Genomic DNA, 15330 nt, shown 5'->3' with positions numbered 1-15330 from the left:
ACTCCATTATATTTGAAGGTTGCCATAGAAAGTCTAAAGTATTCTACGTAAGTAGTATAAAGGTTTAGACATTCTCATGGCACTGCATCATGATCTTGTGGCAAGGGTTGAAGAATCAGTCAAGAACATAGAAAAATTCTCTCTCCACATGGGAGCTCTTCCCCCCAGAGGGCACCTCTTCAATGAAGAGAAGGTTCTATAAAAGAGATTAATGCATTAGACAAGAAAGCTACAATAGCTGTTGGTATCTTTCAAATTCCGTCTTTGGCAAGTAATGCCCTTTGACAAAAGCATGGTTCTGAACAGAACAGATGAAAAGTACATTTTCCCCCTATTTCTACCTAAAAGTGTATTGGATACTAAGTTTCCTCATTCCCTATCACTAAAAAAGTGGAACTGAAAAGGAAAATTTCATAATTTAAGAACCAAACTCAAAGCAATCTCTGGACCAGGATGCGGAGATCTTGGAAGAACTACTATTTCTGTAAATTCTGCTGGTACTGAAGCCAAGTACACATAGCCTCAAAGCATAACAAGTATGCAACTACACCTACATATTAGAAGTTTTGGACTTTAAAGTCAGTTCTTACTCTAACACATACATTCCTGCTCTAGACAAGTGCCCTCCAGGAGTTTAGTAGGGAGTTTCCGCTCTCTTTGAGAAAGCAGCAGTTAAGAAACACAGATCCAGATAAGGAGCTGTACGCATTAGAAAGACGACTTTCAGAAGGAGAAGTAAGTAAGGAGCAAGAACTTGCTGAACAGAAGTGAAGGCTGCAAAAACAAGGGTTCAGGCAAGAACACGTGGCACTGCAAAGTACAATATTCAAACTTCAATTTGATTGATACTTGCTGCTTGTGACGTCTTCTACTGAAGATCTAAGACTTAAAGATCTTGTTACAGAAACACAAGAACAAAGTTCTTCTCTATTTTTTTTTTTTAGTTCTTTCTAAACTTTTAATGAAGCTTTAGAAGAATAATATGGAGTTGTTTTTTGAAAGTTTGGATTGATTTTAAAGTTACATGCATTTACCTACCTATAGTTACAAGCAAAATACTTCCCAGTTTAACTGTAGGTTCTTCTCCCAAAGAAAAGAAAAAAAATAAACAACAAAAGAACAGAACAACTTACTGCTAAGTCAAGAGTGCCAACATATACAATCATAGGATTTTTCAAATAGGATTTCGCTAGGCGACGAACACCATCGGGCCAAGTAGCACTAAACAAGAAGTGAAGAGGAAAACATACATGAGAAGAGAGTGCAAAATCTTCTCCAATTCATTAATTTCACCATATTCTTCTTTCTTCTCTTTCTTATACACCAGTGAAACACTTGAGCATGCCCTAACAGTAATGAGCTTATATAACATTTAGAAATAATCTTAAGAAGTTATTAGTAAACAGCACTTAAGCTTTAAAGATAACTTTCTAGGTTAAAAGTACAGGCAACAGTTATGAAGCCTTTCTAATGAAGACAAAAGTGAGTTTAGTAGTTCAATGATACCTAAAAAGCAAGCTTCTAGTCTCTTTTTATCTCTAAAACAACAGCTCCAATGCAAAATACGATAACAAAAATTATTGTTGAGATATTCTATTGTTAAGGTCCCAAAAGCTGCATAATTTCAAAATTAATCCAGGTACAGACTAGCACAGATACTGATCAGAAGGTTAGGATACACATTTGGTCCCAGACGGAGAAATGGAAGTTGGCATTTCAAATTGATATGGCAAATTCTAGCACTCCCAGGACACCTTCCTTTTTGCGAAGAACTCAGTTTTTTCATAGTTGATGCAAAACATCAGAGAAGGGGCAAGAAATGAAAGTAAAATGTCAAATGACTCATTAGGACTGACTAGACGAATTAGAAAGAAAACTGATGCCATTCCCATTTAGGCTAGTAAAAGTTATATGAAAACCAACAGATTTGTTTTGAAGTTAACTTGTTCAATAACCTTACTTTAGTGTTCAAGTCCTGAGCACTATTGTGTCAGCATACCTTGTCATAACAGTTTGTCTGTCAGGCCGCACATCTATTAGGATCTTCATTATCTGAGGTTCAAATCCCATATCCAACATTCTGTCAGCCTCATCTAAAACCTGCTCAGAACAAGGTTATTTATTGTGTCTAGTTCCTTAGATAAGGGTTTCAGCAAGACATTACATAGCAGACCATTTTAATGGTAACAATTTTAATTGCAGAATCCTCTCCATAATGTATTGCAAAACCTGTTCAACTTTTATTTCACCTCTTCAATTTCCTTGAAGCTTTTTCATTTAGTAATACATTTGCAGGCAGAACAAGAAAGTCCACAGCACCTTTAAAAGCACATAAAGTCAATGAAGAAGAAATAACAACTGTTTGTTTGTTTTAACAATATTTTGGTTGGTACCTAAAATTAACCACAGAATTAAAAAAAAAAAAACAATGGAGGGGACCCCACACAACACACTTTCAGTAAGAATTGTTTAGTAATTTAAAGAGGAAATCTCATTTCTACCTTGTTAGAGATCTCATACCAAACCAAAATATCAGTTATCAATTTAGTTCCTCATTAGAAGTAAGAAAAACCCAGACTGTATATCCTGGCTCACACTAGGACACTGCAGAACTCCCAGAGCTCAAACTTGTTTCATCTGGTAAAAAAAACAAAAGAGAACAAGTGAGCTGAAGGTCTGAGTACAACTATTTGGAACTGATCTTTCTTCTAATATACAAGCAGACCTGAGACTCTGAAAACATTCACATACAAAGGAAGAAGGCTGCATTCCAGGATTGATTTTTCTCCTTGAATTTTCAAATAAAGTTTTATATAAATCACAGTTATATGGATCATGGTTTTAAGTATTGACATTTTCCAGTCACTTATGTGGAAACATAAGACTTGATGATAATCCCTTTCTACCGTCCTGATTTTGCTGTTCCATTCTTTTCAGATGTTTTATTCTATTAAAGGTTTTTAGGACATTATCTATGTAAATCTCTGAAATGGTAACAAATCATCAGCTGAAAGACAGAAGACAGGAATTCTATTTTTTAATTTAACTCTCTTTATTTTCAAAGAATTCATGGAGATTTCATTAACTACTTGGATTCTAATACAATGGCAAGGCTGAAACATCACTAATTTTATATACAGACTTGGCTACTACGCCCCTTTCAGCAGCAGAAGCTTTCTAAACTATTAAGCACACTGGTAATTCGCTGTAATGGGAGAAGAAAGCATTTAAGTATGTGTATTAGATGGATCAGAGTAGCTGAAGTTTACTTTCCTTATTTCTGATAGCTGCTTAATAAAGAATAAAGGCTGCAATAGATGTAAGATAGATACTAGCAATTATTTTTTCCAAACGCCTCATAGCCAGGTCCTTATAAGCTAAATCTCTCCCCAACTGACATAATCTAAGATTTCTTGTTAACTATACATATTTACTTGTTTGTTAATATTACTCATTTCAGTTCTATTTCTTGGCAAGAAATTCTTACAAGCCAGTTCTTCACGTGAAAACTATTTTCTTTCCTCAGTTTTAAATTAGTTATTGGTAAGTTTTACACTATTTTTTTGTATTTGAAGAATAAAAGGACTACTCCAATCTACCTTCTATACCCTACTTCATGATTTATATATTTTTTTTTTAACTCTTTCCCCTAAATGCTTCCCCATTATTTATGCACAACTCCTATTTCCTTACTTCTGCTTTATGAGCATAAGGTCAAAAGAAAAAAGCACTCAGATTATTGATGAATGAATAACGATTTACGCTGATCACAGCAAAAGAGAAGGCAATCTTCAAATCACATGTATTGTAAACAATCAAAAGATCATATATGACAGAATTTCCCAGTCTTTCTTCTGAAATCATGAAAAACAGCAGTCTATCTTGAATAAATGGGTTCCTAAAAATCTGAATCAAGACTGCAACTAACTTAATGGTTCTGTCAAGCAAGACGACAAATTCCCTGCCTCCAATGCACCTTCTGTACAGTGTATAACTCTAACAGAGTTTGGTTTTTTGTTTGTTTCTTTGCTTTTTAAACAAACAATTGTATCCCAGTCTCTGACCTTGGAAGTCCTTTGGGAAACAATTATATCGTACCAGCAAATAATACTCAGAGCACTTTGGGTGCATTCACAAGACTCATCAATATCTTTAAATGAAAACTGTAAATGAAGCTCTTCAATGAAGAGCGTTCTTCATCCAAGGTGTTAAAGTTGAAATCTAATACCCCTCTCTTTTCTCTGAAATAAGGCTGCAAAATTAAGTTATTTGTTGGCTGAAAATTGACAATGAAGCTATGGAAACAGAAAGCACCTTATATATCTAAAAGTACAAGAATCTACAAGGAAAAATATATGGTAACATTAAAAACAGTAGAATTTTGGATGTCCAACTTTTCATATGGGACCTAAAGAAGCACAGCATTTCCAGAAAGTCTGAGGCATGAGACATTAACCACTTTGCAAAACATGGTCCTTGCACTGGTTTCAATCTTCTGAAAATATTTAACTGCTAGCGGTACAACAACAAATGGTTTTCTCCTGCTTTACATCATCACATTTTTCAATTTGATAGCTAATTCTTTTTAGTAATGTTGTACTATACTATACCCTCCATATACTGAAACATCTGACTTTGGTTACATACATGTTCTTTGCTTTACAAAGCAGTGTGTGCTTGTAGTATGACCATACTTCACCTTGGTAGAGAAAGATTACTGATGTTCCTACAGTTCTCATAAAGCAGGTTTTCAGGCCTTTTTTCCTCCGGCTTAGCAATTACATGTTACTCTTCTACATGAGGCTACCTTCCTGTCTTCAATAATATTCTTTTTTTCCAGATGGCCAAATTTCTAATGATGCTATGCCACTACTGGCCTTGCCAGTAAGCTCACAACTATTACCTAGAACTGCAGCTAACTTATTACAGCATAATGAGTGTTTAACTGTGATGGTGCATTTCCCCCCTTCCCCTGGGCCATTCTATGATCTCAGGAACTCCTCTTAGGCCTTAGCCATTGTGCAACGAGTTGGGCAATTGAGCGTCCCTTGACCGTACCAGGCACTCTTGCATGGCTAAGGTGGGGAGCGACACTGATCGTACCAGGAACACCGGCTACCTGATCAAGGTAGGGAACAAAAGCAGGGGATAATCCGTCATCTCTGACAGCCCTGAAGCATTCCCTACCTGGGTCATAGCTCAAGTGGAACAGTACCATGGTTACTGTGGAACAATACCATAATTACCAACCCGGACCACCTCGGATAGTGGCCAAGATGGAAATTTACTGATGACTAAAACCAATCATCTGGCAAACCTATGAACAGCCGTCCCAAGCGAGACCCTTTCAGCTCTCCTGGACCACAGCGGGCTGCGCCGAGTCTCCCTCTGAGTGCGACACCTCTCAGAGTTCACAAACGAGATCTCGAGTTTGTGACATTCGGAGGACCGCTGGGACCTGGGCTGAAACACTCCTTGGCCGAGACACTCCTCAGGGCTCAACCCTTCATCCGTTGAGAAGCCCCAAGACATTTAATGTATTTCACAGACTCGAGGGGAATTTTTAACCGGTATCTTTATCTAGCTATAGGCCTTTGTCTTTCATGAATTTACCTCGCTATGGGCCCTTGTGTGTGCGTGTATTATTTTGATAACTAACAATAAGCATAATCTGTAATTTATTAATTGTAGTAAACTTGATTGTAACTGTTAAATTAGTCAATGATTAAGTGCTGTCAAAATCTTATGATCTACCTTAAAACTGTGAATGAACTTTAGGTCACTGCTAAACATATATAACCCCTTAGGCATAAACCATTGACCAGGTCTGAGACTAGGGGTAGATCCAGCCGCACCCAGATTCCCCTCTGAGAAGGAGTTTAGAAAGCAAGGGGGTCTACTCTGAACCTCGTGACTCAATGGGAGGGTCTTCCTTACCCTTTTGTTCTTGGTCTTTCTATAAATCATTCCAACATAATTCTGACAAAATTTTGCCTGTGTGTACTTAATCAGTGTGATGAGTAAGAGTGAACCTTGCCATCGAATTCTGTTAAGTTGCGCTTTTATAAATTTCTATTAAAATCACCTTTCGCTGATACCTTTTGCCAGTGATTCTTTAAGCAACCTTAAAACCACTCATTCGCGACAAATTGGCATAGTGGGCAGGATCCTAAATCAGTATTTCGTGATATTAACCCTTAGAGGGGAGTGGGGATGGAGATAAGGGAGGGAAGGCAGGCCAAACTGTCAAACTAGGCAACAAGTCATCAGTTAAACAGACAAGAAATTATTTAAATATATGAAAGTATTTTACAAAATAACAATGGTTTTAAGTGTCCAGCACAGCAAAAGGCAAGAATGAAATGAAGACCTAAGGATTCATAACAATGTTTACATGGCTATTTTCCCACTGAGATCAAAAGAAAGTCAGTCTCCCAAACATCTAAAGATCTAACTGTTTGTGACTCTGGTGCTTACTGCACAAGTTCTAATAAGGACTTGAGTCACTGGTAACCTTTAAAAGAAAAGGAAAAGACAACTTGGGAAAGGCATTTCATCCATTAATAACTGATCTTGACAAAATGAACTTTAAAACAGCAAACATTAATATGAGATAACAATTTAGCATCTTTAAAATGCTTACTGTGCTAGAAGCCTATTTTATTTTTTTCTAAGGAATATTCCACATATGCAATGCAATTACGGTAAATATGAACCATCTCTCCAACATCAATCTCAATGTTAAGATGTATTGTAATTAAGATTAAGAAGTTTAAAGAAAACTTCATTAAAGCTTAAGTTCGCACTAAGCCAACCATTTCCCAACAGGTGCATTACTCATTCCGTATCAGCTACTTGCCAAGTATGTTATGCTCTTCAAATTTATGAAGTTGTTCATCTGAAGATCATTCAGTCTGCCAGGAGTAGCAATAACGATATCCACACCTTTGGTAACCACATCTATCTGTCCTTTTCGGTCCCCACCACCATATATGCAAATACTGAAAAATAAAATGTTTTACAGAAGTAGTGTATTAAGGTTCAACTAAAGTAAATCTTTTTCAAATAAATGCCAGTATGTTGATTAATTTTAAAAAGTATCATCTGGTATTACCAAGAGGAAGGAATACAGTAAATGTGACTGACGGTATCACAGTAAATAATGGACTTAACATTGAATGATACTCCCTCAACAGTTCAGCAACAGCTTTCTGCTGAAATTGCAGTGAAAGTAATCATGAAAGGAAGGAAGATAGCTATTAAGCTACAAGTATGTTTTGGATTGTTATGAAAATATTCAAAAATAGCTTAACATATGAAAGGATGCATGATTTTCTAAACAGTACCATAAAAAAATCAGATGTTTTTCTGTTAAAAGAATCAACACACTCGATAAGGTATTAGGCTTACACACAAACTTAACATGCTCTGTAAAACTCCTTAGTATTTTTGGGTAGGAAGCAGAACGTACATTTCAGCATTTGATGACTACAAAGACTATTTGATGACTACAAGACTAATTCTGAATGCTATACAAATTTACCAGAGAGCCCTAAAAGTACGTTTCGGAGTATAGTAATGTCTGTTTAATAGCTTAAATGAAGACCTACACTCTCAGCAGGTTTGTGGATGAAGCCAAATCAGGGGAGCAGTTGAGGGCTAGGCTGTTACTCAGAAGGACCACAAAAGGCTAGAGAAATGGGCTGACAGGAATCCCATGAAGTTTAACAAAAGCAAAGATGGGGATGGAATTATCCCATGGCTGAGATTACCCTACGCTAGAAGACGGCTTTGCAGAAGAGACTTGGGTGGGCAAGAAACTGAACATTATTCAGCAGTGTAACCCCACAGAAAAGAAAGCCAGCTGTGTACTATGGAGAAGGTAGCCAGCAGGTTGAGAGAACTCATTATTCTGCTTTATTCAGTACTTGTGAGACCACACCTCAAGGACAATATCCAGTTTTTGTACCCCCCGCCTCTATTACAAGACAGACATACCCACACTGGAGTAAGTCCAGCAGGCAGCTATCAAGATGGTCAAGAGGATGGAGTGCATAACGTGAGAAGCTGGTAACCAGGCTTGTTCAGCCTGAAGAGGAGAAGGCTCAGGGAGATCTTATTGCTGCCTACAGCTACCTAACAGCGAGGTGTCGAGAAGACACAGTCAGACTCTTCTCAGCTGTCCACACAGAAGGACAAGAAGCAACAGACAAAGCTACAATAGAGAGAAGTCCAACTATATAAGAAATAGATTTTTATCATGAATGTAGTGAAAACAGGCATTCTAAAAACTGGGAAAATACGAACTCTGCATTTACTACCTTCCCCTCCTCTCTTAGCAAATGCAATTATTTTAGAAGGTGAATTAAACCATAAGTGGTAGGATAAAAATTACTTAATAAGCAAGTGAGAAGTAAGATTACCTTTTAATTCCTTTGTATGCATACTTTGAACACTCTGCCTGTACTTGAAGCGCTAGTTCTCGAGTGGGAGCAAGGACTAACATTCCTGGCCCCCCACGCTGATCTTTGGATCTGCAATAAAGCATCTTTAGAATGTGGGTATATAAGGCTAGGCAAAGTCCATCACATCTGACACTGAATCTTTTTATACTGTACTAGACTTTCTCAGTACACTGCTACTAACAGAATTTATGGTGACAAATTTGGCACTTACTCCACCAGGTTTATAATTTTTTTCCAATTTATGATTTTTATCTTCTTTACTAGAAAACCACCACATGGGGGGTGGGGGGCAAGTATCCACAGCTAAACAAGTCAGACATGTGAGCAGTCCTTACATTGGTTGTGAAGTCAAGTGAATGAATCCAGGCATCAAGTACGCTAGTGTCTTCCCCGTACCAGTCTGTGCTATACCAATAAGATCAATTCCTTGGAGTATGATCGGCCATGCCTGGGACTAACATAAAACAACAAATATTAAATATACTTTTCTCTTAAGCTTCAGTTAAAGAGTCATCAAAACTAAAGAAGTACCTGAATTGGTGTAGGTTTTTGAAAACCGATTTTTCTTATATTAGCCATAATATCAGGATAATGTTCAAATACATCTTCAAATTTACAAACAGGATTGGGAATGCAGCGCTTTTCACCTTCTTTTAAGTCATCACAGATTATATTATTATTTTCTTTCCTGTATAGAATTAAAGAAGTGCAATTGCTTTAAAGTCTCGTTATCTGAAAAAGTAGAGCTAACACAAAAGACTGTCCTTCTGACTTTTTTTTTTTTTTTTAAATTCCTGGAACAACAGAAAACAAGTTCAGGCTCTTGAATGAGACTTGTAACTATTCTTCTAACTTTTAAGAAAGCCTTACTACAGAAACACTTCTCCTGGAGGCATCAATCACCATTCTTTCTTAAGAATGACTAATTTGAAATTATATATGGATATTAACATGAACTGCAGTCCTGTCTTATCAGACTTCAATTATACTCTATTACAAATTAAATAACTGTGACAAGTTTTTAAACCTAAAGACAACCTAGAACTCATAGGAATGCATTGGACTTCTTTGTCAGAACCCTACATTCTGACAAAAGCCCTCCCAAAATATTTTCAGAGCAGCTCCCTGGATGCTCTAGAAAATACAAACAGAACAGTTTAGAAAAAAGAACATGGTCAGTAAGACAAGCTCCAAAAAAAAAAAAACCAAACCACCAAACCCCAAACAAACAAAACCCAAAACACAATAACGCACACAAAAAGCTACATTAAAAACTGAGGTTCTGAGGCTCCCCCCAGTTAAGAGGTATTAACGTGCATGAGTAGTTTATCTTCATTCCAGTCCTGTACTCTTCTGAAGATTTCATTCAGCAAATAGTTTTTCTTCAAGTGGGGTGTGGGCTAGGAAAAGAATGGATAATTCAACCTTTCCTCATGTTTACTAAAGATGTTTGGTGTTGGTTTTTTTTTTTTTCCCCAATTACTGTCTTTTTTTCCTTAAAGCAGACAGATTAAATGAAAAAGGAAAAACATTCCTTTATTACAGAAGCGCTATTCCTCAATGCATGTTCTGAACCTACAGAACAATCTGTTGTTGCTCTTGACTAGCTCTAACGAGAACAGGTACATATACTTTAAGGAAACAGGTGTCAATTCCATGCTTCGCTCACTGTGGCAAGGTGGTGTTCTCTGGTGGGCATGCAAGAGAAAAAACAAACACCGTGCAAAAAGAAAAGTAATAAAAGGTAACGCTTCAAGAATGTTCACCAACTTCATTAGAACTACTGAAAAGGGTTGAAACTATTACCAATCACTTGAAACAGATGATCTGCTTTTCTTGCAAGTAACGATGTAGATTGCTGGATCAAAATGAATGGATACAGTTAACTGAGGCATGTACTCACCAGGACGTACTTGTAAAGACAAGATAGATAGGCAGATAGGAAGAGAAGAGTAATAGATGTTGAAATCTGTTCTGAAGATGGTATTTGACTAAAATATATGGGAAAAAATGGCGGCCAAGAAGTATTCAATATGTGAACAATAATATTTGGAGGGACCTAGAAAACATGAACATTCTTTGCATTTCATGAGACAGCAACAGCCAAAAGCCAATGAACTGTCTTGATTTTTTTCCCTTCTGAAAGTCAACTAGATCAAACGCTTTTAGAGAAGCAGTTAATCCCTAAAGCTAATTTCCAAAGCAACTAATAATACCTCATCTGCTACTTATTGTTTAATTCCTAAGAACACCTAAGTTATTAAAAGACCCTAACATTAATGCTTCTGTCTCAGTATTTTATCTCCCACTTTCTGGGCTTTATACCTTAATAGTTATTTTTGCCAAGCAGATGGTTCCCTATAGAAATGATCTTACCGCCACAATTCCACTTCTTCTTGTGACATAGATGCAGTCCTTGATGATTCTTTATAGAAGTTTTTCTCAATTGGAGGCAAATCTTAAACAATCAGAAAAAGTAAACTTGAGTCAGTAAGAAATGCTACAGATTCAGGGTAAGTCTGCTAAAGCTTAAGATGGAAATCCCAAACCCCAGACTGTGCCTTGTACTAGGAGACTAGTCAAAAGCAGTGGAAGACTACTGTTCACGTAAAAGATGAAGGCCGAGACAAAAACTTAAGTATCTGTAAAAGAACCACTTCCCCACATTTCAAGTTCTAAAGTAATTTCTACTAACAAATGTAGTATAACATTTAACAATTCTCAGATTTTTGCTGTGGCCATATACAAAACAACAGCATTTTCAAAGGGTGTAGTCAAAATACCGAGTAGTATGTTTAAGTCTTCACACAGCAACTACAGTGTCCTCCGTGACCATGCTAAGAAATGCTGACATGGTCGCTTCACTGCAAATACTTAACTAATTTGGACACTGAAAGATTCAGTCATCTCAAAGCAAAAATTAAAAACATTTACACGTTCAACAGATTTATCATATGAAGACAAGTACCACATAATGAAAATTTTAAAACTAACCTGCCCACTTCATAGCTTCATATTTAGCTTTGTTTTCTCGAAGAGAGGCCCAGTTAATCACCAATTTCTTTGGGTTATTTTCAGGCTTGATAACGTCCAAGGTTTTTCCTGTGGAGTTAGTACCAAAATGCTGCTGTTTGATGGAATCTGTTGGAGGGTGGGGAAGAACCCCCCTCAAAACAGACACTTTATTTTCTTTTTCTATTGTAAGGCCTCTTATGTGATTTTGAATAGACATGAAGCATTTAAATAGAAAATTCCTTCCTAGGTCTTAGCCTGAAATATCAGTAAAACCTGTACAAACCCAGTTCTGATATAAAACAGAAGCATTTCAACATCTTTAGCTACCTAAAGAAAGTAATGAGAGGTTCTGAAATGCTGCTCCTCCAGCTATAAATGAGGCTTGTTGTGCAGCAGGCTTTTGAAAAACTTCTGAACCCAGTAGATAATACGCAGACAGAAAGCTTTATTTTTAACAGCTACAAGAGCAAGGCTTACTTCTAAAGCATCCAACATCACCACAATAAAGCCTCAGTGTAGTTACACTCTATACCTCTTTTTTGATGAGGTTAACACTTCTTAAGAAAGGTTTTACACTGAAGATATAAATGGCAACACAATTATGTATTAGTGGAAAAGCAGAAAACATGGGGAAAACACAGTCATGCATACTAAGGAAGAGTTCACTATTTCTAGCCTCTTGAAAGATACTTGTCCACCTTCTGGGGCACTTCTAAAACCAAAACTCACAACTACTCCACTCCTTATTCTAACACTGGAACACAACTCTCAGATCCCTTCTTTCTCATCAGTGCCTCAGATCAACAACTGTGATGGATGTTGTACGTGCTCCCAACGACTTTTTCCACAGGCAAGCAAGACAAATACCAATAACATAAGCAGCATCTCCACATACAATCATTACTTACATATCCACGTAACAGACAAAATTAACACAATAAAGCCTAGTAAAGTGAGGCATGATGTGCAACATCAAATCTTAAATGCTAACTTCCCACAAAGTAGTAAGAAGTCAGCATCGTCCGTGCTATAATCAGTACGTTTGCTTTACAGACTACATTTATAAAAGCTTATTGAATTTTAATACTGCACAGATACTATATTAAAACTTATACCAGAACGAATATGTGTATTTTGGGGGAATCGGACTGATAATGCAAGAAACCAAGTAGTATAACATTCTGCATGCATTAAAATTGTTGAAAACACACACGAACAGATTTTCACAGAAGTTCAGCAGTTTGAGCCGGGGGGAACTGTTCATAGCTGAGAAAGGAGGATGTCTAGATATTTCTGGTTTAAGGAGGTATGTCATTGTCCAAGAACAATATGAAAGTTAACTCACTTTGGTAAAATACTAACAATATAAAAACTCTCCAGCAAAGTACCAAATATATGGAAAGACAATCCACAGTATTTTTTTTTCCAAAACCACATTTCTTACCTTTCTCAGTCCCACCTCTAACGTAGTTTTGTCCAGATCTTGTAACAGCATCATCAATCAACATCCTGGCTTTGTTTTGCACAGCAACGCTGCCAAAAATCTTTACTTCAGCTTCATAGGTTCCCTTTATAACCTATGTTCATAAAACCTTACTGAGTTTTTTAATACTGCAAAGACAAACATTATATAAGAATATATGCTGAAAAGGGTCTTTTATTTTTTCTTCCTGAATTTGAATTTCTCAGGAAAAGGCCCTTTAATTCCCTACCTATAAGAAAGGGAAATTAATGCATACTTAAGTGGGGGGGTGAAATCAGTAAGCTTTTCCTACTTTTACATACCAGTCAAGCTACACCCTCAATTCCATTTCCTTTTTACCAATTTTTGTAAAAGAGCAGCATTATTACAGCTATTGCAACACCCTTCAACTTGCTGCAGTAATGCTGGTTTACATGGAAGCAAACCCAAGTATGTTCCCAACAGAGTCCAAGCCTGGATGACACACAGCACATGGTACCTTTATCCTGGAACCCGAAGAATCCTCAAGTTCTCTTATTTTAGTTCCGCCCCGACCTGTTATAAAGATACACTGCAGGTATTACAGACATTTAGGCCAAACTGTCAAAAATTACACATAGTAACTGTAAGTATTTTGGTTGTGACTAAAACCTAAGACCTCCGTATGAGTGCATGCATCCATAAATAAAAGAACTTGTGACACCAAACTACTGGAAAATGCAGGCAACTTTTTTGGCAATTAACCAAACGCAAGGTGCATGTGGGGGGCTGGGAAGGCACCTCAGTTGAAGAGATGAAACAGCAAAACCAGCTCAAGAGAGAGCCACCCCTCCTCCAGGTGACTGGAGAGGGACTTCAGCCCACTTACAGACTGCTGGCCATGGGAATCCGACATCAACCCAACCACTTTAGGGAGGAAAAGCTCAGCTACCCTGGCGAGTGGGAGAGCTCCACTCTTCAGCCACTACTCTGCAAAAGCATCCTGCCATCCCCAGGTGAGAAAGCTGTTAAGGGGATCACGAGGGGCTGGGGTCCTTCCATGGCCAGGGAGATGGAAGGCAGCGATGGACCTCCTCGGGGTACAGAGGGAAGGGCAGGGGCCCACACGAACAAACCTCTGCGCGGCCGGGTCCTCTCCCCCTCCCCCACCCCCACCCCCACCCGCTTTCCTTAAGGGGCCAAGCACCCCGGGGGTGGGGGTGCGGCCGTTATTACCTATGAGAGCCCCGACCAGTGCGCTATCGAGGTGGAAGCAGAGGGGCGCCGCGGAGTCCCGAGCTTGGCCGGCGGCGGCTTGGGGCGGCTGCTGCCGCGCCACCTCTCCCGGGCCGCGGGAGCCTGCCGCGCCTCGAGGCTCCCACTCCTCCTCTCCGAGGCTGGCCGCCGCCGCCTCCCACCGCCACTCAGCGCTCCTTTGTGCCCCGCCGCCCTCTACGGAGGCGCGGCTCTGCGAAGGGGTCGGCGGAGGCGCCTGCCACAGGCGCCCGGCGGCAGAAGATGGCGGCCGACCCGGCGCACCGGCATCCTCGTCGCTGCTCGTGTCCCAGTCAGACATGGCGGCTCTCCCGTACGGCTCCACAGCCCATGTGGCAGGCCTTGGCGCGTCTTAGGCTAGGGGCACGCTGATTGGCCAGAGCGGCCGCTCTCTAAGCAGTGATTGGCTGGCTCGGCAAGGCCGCTCGGGGGTGGGAGAACCTATGGCCGCCCCTGCCAAGCCTGAGGCTGAGCTCGCGCCCGCACCGTTCACCGCCGTTGGGGCCGGGACGGGGCTCAGGGGCGCGCTGCGCAGCCGCTGAGGGGCGCCGAGTCCCGAGTCCTGCCCTCCCCTCCTTCCCTGCTCACTTCTCCTCTGCCGGCCTCGGGGCAGCTCTGGGTGGGCTCCACTCAGGAAGAGGCGGTGTTTTAGGACAGGAGGGGGAGAACTCAGTCCTGAACGTGTGGTAAGCCCCCGAAGTCTGTGGGGTGGGGAGGGGGAAGGCAGGCAGGCAGCCTCAAGGGGGGGCTGGGGAGTGAGGGTGGCAGTGACTAATGTTGCTGGGTGTCTAGGCTCGTGTCATGCTGATACATTGTGGTCTGAATTTTTTAGGGAAGTCTTAATATTTAATCTCAAATTAAGCTTTAATGATACTTTAATGAAGATTTTAGTATGACTGAATGTACTGAAGCTGATACAATATTGGAAATAGAATCACAGAACGTCTGAGGTTGGAAGGGAGCTCTGGAGGTCATCTTATCCAACCCCCTGCTCAGGCAGGGTCACCAAAAGCCAGTTGCCCAGGACTGTGTCCAGGTGTCTTCTGCTTCTGAAGATCTCCAAGGATATTTCCACAACCTCCCTGGGCCAGTGCTCAATCACCCTCACATTAAAAAAACATAAGAAAAAACTAA

At 39.5% G+C, this 15330-nt stretch overlaps 1 protein-coding gene across 1 annotated transcript in view; it reads right to left on the bottom strand.

Moving 5' to 3' along the window:
- The window catches only part of DDX43 (DEAD-box helicase 43), a 22864-nt gene extending 7534 nt beyond the window's left edge, over nt 1-15330 (bottom strand). The window contains exons 1-11 of the mRNA XM_075145323.1: nt 14158-15330; nt 13442-13497; nt 12925-13057; nt 11460-11567; nt 10842-10923; nt 8997-9153; nt 8801-8919; nt 8424-8534; nt 6860-7001; nt 2000-2100; nt 1114-1221 (exon numbers count right to left, since the gene is read on the bottom strand). Coding sequence (XP_075001424.1) covers nt 1114-1221; nt 2000-2100; nt 6860-7001; nt 8424-8534; nt 8801-8919; nt 8997-9153; nt 10842-10923; nt 11460-11567; nt 12925-13057; nt 13442-13497; nt 14158-14497 — 1457 coding nt within the window. The 5' untranslated portion in view covers nt 14498-15330. The remainder of the gene's footprint in view (nt 1-1113; nt 1222-1999; nt 2101-6859; nt 7002-8423; nt 8535-8800; nt 8920-8996; nt 9154-10841; nt 10924-11459; nt 11568-12924; nt 13058-13441; nt 13498-14157) is intronic.

Source organism: Calonectris borealis, chromosome 3 (assembly GCF_964195595.1).
Source record: "Calonectris borealis chromosome 3, bCalBor7.hap1.2, whole genome shotgun sequence".
Classification (NCBI taxonomy): domain Eukaryota; kingdom Metazoa; phylum Chordata; class Aves; order Procellariiformes; family Procellariidae; genus Calonectris; species Calonectris borealis.
The sequence above is the reverse complement of the archived record's forward strand: the minus strand, read 5'-3'. Positions and strand labels throughout refer to the sequence as shown.